The following is a 6743-nucleotide window of genomic DNA, read 5'->3' on the forward strand; positions in this document are numbered from 1 at the left end:
CTGTCTGTTTATCAAGAAGCACTGAGTAATCCATTTGCACACTATTTTTTTTCTGTGCACTTCACTGTCCATTGCAATAGTGTAAATGATTTTCATAGTTCTGCCTATAGTGTACAAAAACTTTTACATAATCCATGTGTATAGTATGTTAATAGTACACCTATCTGTATATCATGCTGATAGTATTTATATCTGTAAATTATGTCCATAATACTTATCTGTATAGTTATTGTACATATTGTAGACCTTGTATATTCTATACTTACTGCTTATTGCACTTCTGGTTAAATGCCAACTGCATTTCGTTGCCTTGTACCTACATGTGCAGTGACAATAAAGTTGAATTTAATCTTATCTAATAAGCCTGAAGGACTTGGTTAGTTGGATCAGGTGTGTTTAATTAAGAATGAATCTAAACTCTGCAGGGCTCCGACCCTCCAGAAATTGAGTTTGACACCCCTGCTCTGTTGTCACACACCCCAGTGAAGGCCTGCTTGGGCTGACACACACGTTGGTGTCCTTTTAAAAAGTAGCCCTGTCTTAGAATTAACACTTTTTACTTTGAGTGCCTGGACGTGGATTATTTATTTATTTAACAACAGGATCTTTTTGAAGTTTTTTAATTAATTGTAAAGAAATAAACTTAAATTGCACTAGATATAATTAAAGTGCTTCCAATTAAGCACAATTTAATATATTAAAATATATAGCAAATAATATAAAGTTGAAATATGCTTGATATATTTATTGTTTCAAAATAATACATTTAATATGGCATGATTTAAATATAAGAACATCCCAAAAAGCACAATTTAAATACATTTCCTTTTCACCTGGGCTCCTTAAATACAGCAGAAGTGAAACTGGTCTGTTTCAGTTCAGATCATGTAACCAATCAAACAGAGACACTGGGAGTGTGGACTGAAAATCTCATTTACATTGTGAGTGTGGAGTGATTGTGATCCTCTCAGAATAGAGCAGCTCTGTCTCCAGAGACCATGTTCAAACCCCAAGAGCTTTATTTGACTAGATTTACTGCTAGTGATCGAGCTTCTGAAAAACACCTGGACAAACACTACATGCATCTTCATCTGTTAGTTGAATGATGTTGTCAGACACAAATGGAGTTTGTTGAGAAGCTTTATTGAATGTTGCAGCAAACACAGCAGATTGAAAGATCAGCCAGTGCTTTGACACTAGAGCTCTCTTTCAGTATTGAGTTGTAAATGACTACAGCTGCAGCACTAGACTCATGTGAATCCTGCCTGACACAGGACACTCAGATACACTCATCTTCAGGAGAGAGCAGCGCTCACTGGAGAAACATCAGCACTGCGAGCGACTAACAGCGACTCTTGTGGAACGAGGCTTCATGAGGAGCTCCATCATGTGTTACTCTGCAGACGTACAGCTCTCCCTCTTCCCAGCGTGCTTTGCTGAGGGTCAGGACACTACTGCGGCTGTAGCGGCCGTCCTGCTCGCTTTCTGCGCTGGTCACAACCCCCTCGGTGACCTCTGAGCCGTCCAGTGTCCAGCTCACCAGCGCCCCCTGTGGAGAGTAAGAGCTGAGCAGACAGAGCAGTGCGGCTGAGTCTCCAGAGATCTGCAGAGAAGAGGGGGGCAGCAGAGACACTGAGGGCTTCACTGTGGGACCAGCTGCAGGAGACAAACACAACACATTCACAAACACAGAGAAAACACACTGCAGCTCCAGCACTCTTCTGCCCTGCAGCATTCACATCATTTCAACATGACTTCAGCAGCAGACGTGTGAGATGCAGTAAAAATCACAACAATCTCATCATTCATCTTATTCTTCATCACTACAGCTGATATATACACAATATACAAACTACACAATCACTATATACATATTATACTATATAAATGAAACAACATAAAATGAAACCAAATGTACAATGACACTGACTGGTATAATTTCAGTATAATTTAATATACAGTATTGTCATAAAGTTCTTACATTATATCTTACTTGAACTTAAAATGTTTTTACGGACTTTTGTTTTTACTTATTTTTTTACACCTTTCAAACTATTACAATGCAAATGCAAATTATTTCACAATATTTCAAAAACATTCCTAAACATTCATATATTTTGTATTTTGTATGTTTTTTAATGCACAATATGAGCAAAAGAGATTCAAAATCTTTGAACTACAAAAACTATATTTGCATTATGATGACAAATCTTTATATGATCAGTGTAAAAAATGCAGCAAAATAAATCAGCATTTTGTCATACTAAATTATAAAACTGATAATACTCAAAGTGAGACAATATAGTAATGTGTTTGGACAATAATTGTTTGCTGAGTATATATAAAGTTATTTTGAAGCTCTTAAGGTGACAATAAAATAATTCCTATTAAACATTAAAATCATTTAAACAATATTTCAACAATTTTGTGTAAGTTAAAAGATCCAGACTTACCGAGCACCAGTTTAGTTCCTCCACCGAAAGTGTACCACAGTGATACAATCGAATGAAACACTCGAACAAAAACCTCTATTCCACTCGAGTGAACACAAACTCCAGCAGAGAGAGAGAAACAACACTTCAACACACTGAGAGCACAAACACCTCAGCTGCTGACAACTCTCAGACATTTAGTTTGACAAAATGCTTGTCATGAAGTAAGAACAAAGACAAAATATTTTCTAAATAGTTGTTATTGCTTGATAAACAATGACATTCTTTTCATAATTAGTGGAAGTTTTTATGACAGTAATGCAATTTACAATAGACAAGATTCAGTTTGAATTAATATCCTACATTTCTCACTCATTACCCTGTCATCTGCTTGCATAATTTTATTTTGAAGAAATATATTTGATGACTTCTGAGATGACCTTTGACCTCTTTCATCATGGATGATGTCATGGAGTTTCTCATAATGATTCTTCTGTTGTTCATATGAAGCTCAATCATGATTCACAGAGAAACCTGCAGCTTCAGACAAAAGAATCAAGACACATTTGTTCATGTAAGGTTTTAATAAAAAAGGAAGAAAAGAAAAGAAAAGAAAAGAAAAGAAAATAAAATAAAAAGGTATCTGGGCTTGTAGGGAGTCTCCAGCTAAAACTAAAGTTTCCATCTGTCACCATTTTTAACAGAATGTTTTCTGTCCATTTTACAATTTCAGGCTAACAGGAGGATTGATGATAGACAGAGAGACACCATGAACTCTGATTAGAGATTTACAGTCAGTCCTGATACTTTATGAACAAACTCACAATTCACTCTCTTCTTATAGTGGTGTTGATTCATCTAATAGAATGTATAGAGTAATATATTCTGTAACTCTAGTCTAGTATATCAGTCTTGTAGCAGCTCGATCTGTTGTAAATCCTGCCCACTTCTTTGCATCATCAGCACATGCTTCAGTGCTCTGAGAGAGTTTATAGTGCTGTGAGTTTAACACTTCATGACTGAGAGCAGAACAGAACACAATCTTCATCATCACACAAGACACAACAACAACAATGAACAACATCATCATCCTCATCTGGACTCTCACACTGTTTGCTCAAGGTTTGTGTAATACAGTTTTAATTATGATTATTCGTTCTCTGAAGTGTAAAATATTAATCATTTACAGTTGTTTCTTAATGTTATTCTTGTTCTTTCTTTCAGAGAGTAGAGGACAGATCACTGTAACTCAGAGTCCATCAATAACAGCAGCTCAACCAGGACAAGAAGTCAGAATAAACTGTAAAACCAGCAGTAATGTGTATAGTGGTAATTATTTAGCCTGGTATTTACAGAAACCTGGAGAAGCTCCTAAACTCCTCATATATTATGCAACAACCCGTTACACTGGAACTCCATCTAGATTCAGTGGCAGTGGATCTTACAGTGATTTCACTCTGACCATCAGTGGAGTCCAGACTGAAGATACAGGACATTATTACTGTCAGAGTTACCACTACATCAACAGTAAAGATGTGTTCACATAGTGATAAAGAGTCGTACAAAAACCTCCATCAGTCAGAGTCACAGTGATTGCACTGATACAGCTGAGAGATACTGCAGCTGCTGATGGATGACAACACAAATATTATAGCAAAAATTAGAGAGATTTAATACAATATTTATTTATTTATTATCTTACCACACTTATTTAATAGGTGTATACAGTACATTATATCATCAATCATTAATTGTGTGATCATTGTAAAGTGCAGCCAGTATTTATTCGTCTTATTCATCTAAATCAACGAATAGAAGAACTATCAAACAGATCACACACCGAGGCCTGATGTGACTCACATGACAGTTTGGACTTCAAAAACAATTAATGAATTGGAAAATTTTCCCAGGCCACCACATGTTCATAATATGTTATGTTCTGTAATACGTTCTGTTTCTGCAGGTATTTATCTGTGAAATATAAGCTAAAGCTTTGACACTTTCAATCAATAAAAAGCTTCATGTCACAGTGCATGATGGGTGCCACCATAACTCAAAAACCATCCATGGTTCCCAGCATACATTATGGTATAATTAAATTATGCCGCTAAATTTTCTTACAATTTATGCTCTCATTATTATTGTTCGCTAATGGGTTTAGAATGAGCCCCGCTCGGCCCGTGTTCTGGCTTACTGTAATATTTCACCTGTAATAAAACCGAAATAATATAATTAAAATAAAGAAATGAATGAATGATAACATCTAAATAAATGTTGATAGATTTAGCGTTATAGTTTTAAAAAACATTAATAAACAGCAAATCAACACAGCTTCAAAATAATAACCGAGAAAGACCTAAATAATAATAATACATAATTAATAAACAGTGCCGCCCCTCCCACCACGCGCGTCAACCCCAAAGCGTCAAAAACTGAAGCGTGGTCAAGCGCCTCTAGCGCAAGGGGCAAGGAACTCGACCGGAAGTTGAAGTCAGGTGGGGGCTGCCATCTTTTAGCAGAGCTTCACTTGCGTTAGCATTCCCATTGACTCCCATTCATTTTGGCGTTACTTTGACAGCAAATAACTTTACATCTGAGGCGTTTAAAGACTCTGTTTGTCCATTATTTATTTCTAAAGATACACGACAATGTATAAAGGGCTCCATTACCTTCTATGTTACATTATGGCCCCGTATAAACAGTTTTTGTAAAAAATAGGCTAACGATTGCGTCATAACCACTCGGCTCTCTGTCGCATTACCGTACAGACAAGTGGAGAAGCTCGCAGGCAATTAACTTAATATGGCGTACTGGCGTTACATTTTAAAATACTATACAAAATAATTAATCAGAATACTTACTCCTGCTCACTCACGACAAAGAACTCCCCGTTCAAGCTCGCCGTCTCTGCAAGATTGACGATGGCAGTTTGCACGCACAGCCACTTAGAAGATTTACATCTGGCAGACAGGTTGCTGACGTCGTCAAGCTTCGTTTGAGTCTGCGCGTCAGAAACGGAAGTGCTAAAAAACGCTAAAACTGGGATTCATTCGTCTCAATTGAGTTCAAATGGGGTCGCTGTGTCCATTTCTTTTACTGTCTATGCTCCAGCGTCACTGACATGAGATGTTTATCGCTTTGAAATCACGTTCAAGAAGTCTCATTCAGCACACATCGCGATACTTTACATCAGTTTGCAAGAGCCGCAGGTTGGGTTAGTTATACAGTCTATGGTGAGTAGTAGTAAATATGCTCTTTTAATGCCTGTCATAAAACGTATTCTGTCTTCTTTATTAATTAGATTAGCGCCTTATGTTTACTCTCTGTATTACATCGGTCATCTGAGGCTGTCTTTGAGTTTCATTGTGTTTAACTAAATGAACACAGCTGCTAACTGGTTAAACTCTATCGGTCACGTGACGTGACGTGCCACAAACGTGGGATCCGTTTTATATTCATTTCAGGTTCAAAGATGTAAGTTGTATTTGTAGTAACATCATGGTAACCATGACACCTACAAAAGTAGGTAAAACCCAGTAAACAAGACATTTACCATGTTTTTCTTTTTTTTTTTTTTTTTTTTTTTTTTACCACAGTAACTGTAGTTTTACTGTGGTATAGTAATAGCACATTAATCACCAAATTAACTATAGTTGTACCACTGTAATGGTAGTGTTTTAATGTGCTTTTATATGACTTATTTCACAGTAATCACATTTACTGTACCATGCTTGTAATACCTTTTTAATGTAAAAAAAAAAAAAAAATTCCCATCTTGCAGTTCAATTCATATTTGTTTATATCTTAAATATTTTGCTCACAGATCACTATTAACATTCTGTATATAATTCTGTTTTATTTTCTTTCCCTTTGTATTAATTTTTTAGCTGAAAAGACGTAAAGTAAGCAGTCACCCCAGTGGTGTTTGTGGAGAGGTATTCCTTCAGAAATGGAGAAGACAGAAAGCTGCAGAGGAAGATTGGTCTGTGATAGTTTGTCCCTTTTATCAAACATTCCTGCTGTTATCATTTGCACAGCATTTTGTTGTTTCTTAAACTGTTGTACGGTCCAAATACCCACACTTGCCATCTTTGCACATTTCCTTTATTTGGCCCAAGTGAGCATGAAGATCACAATGTGTGTCGATCTTAACATGACAAATTTCGTTTCAACTTTGTATTCTAAAAGAAACTTCTAAATGTCTTTTCAATAGTCCCTAATAATACATTTTAATGCGCTTCTCTAGAACCCAAAGCGCTAAAATTAGTGCCCTATTAACCCTATTAAAGATGACAATTTATTTTGTGGTGC

At 36.3% G+C, this 6743-nt stretch overlaps 2 gene segments (V, D, J or C); one reads left to right on the forward strand and one right to left on the reverse strand.

Moving 5' to 3' along the window:
* Nucleotides 1-1124: 1124 nt before the first annotated feature.
* On the reverse strand, nt 1125-1889 carry LOC113067229 (immunoglobulin lambda constant 7-like). The segment is given in 1 exon segment: nt 1125-1889. A coding segment is annotated over 1 exon segment (393 nt).
* Nucleotides 1890-3487: 1598 nt separating this feature from the next.
* LOC113066478 (immunoglobulin kappa variable 3-15-like) lies at nt 3488-4333 on the forward strand. The segment is given in 2 exon segments: nt 3488-3554; nt 3657-4333. Coding segments are annotated over 2 exon segments (372 nt in total).
* Nucleotides 4334-6743: the final 2410 nt, after the last annotated feature.

Source organism: Carassius auratus, chromosome 50, assembly GCF_003368295.1.
Source record: "Carassius auratus strain Wakin chromosome 50, ASM336829v1, whole genome shotgun sequence".
Taxonomy (NCBI): domain Eukaryota; kingdom Metazoa; phylum Chordata; class Actinopteri; order Cypriniformes; family Cyprinidae; genus Carassius; species Carassius auratus.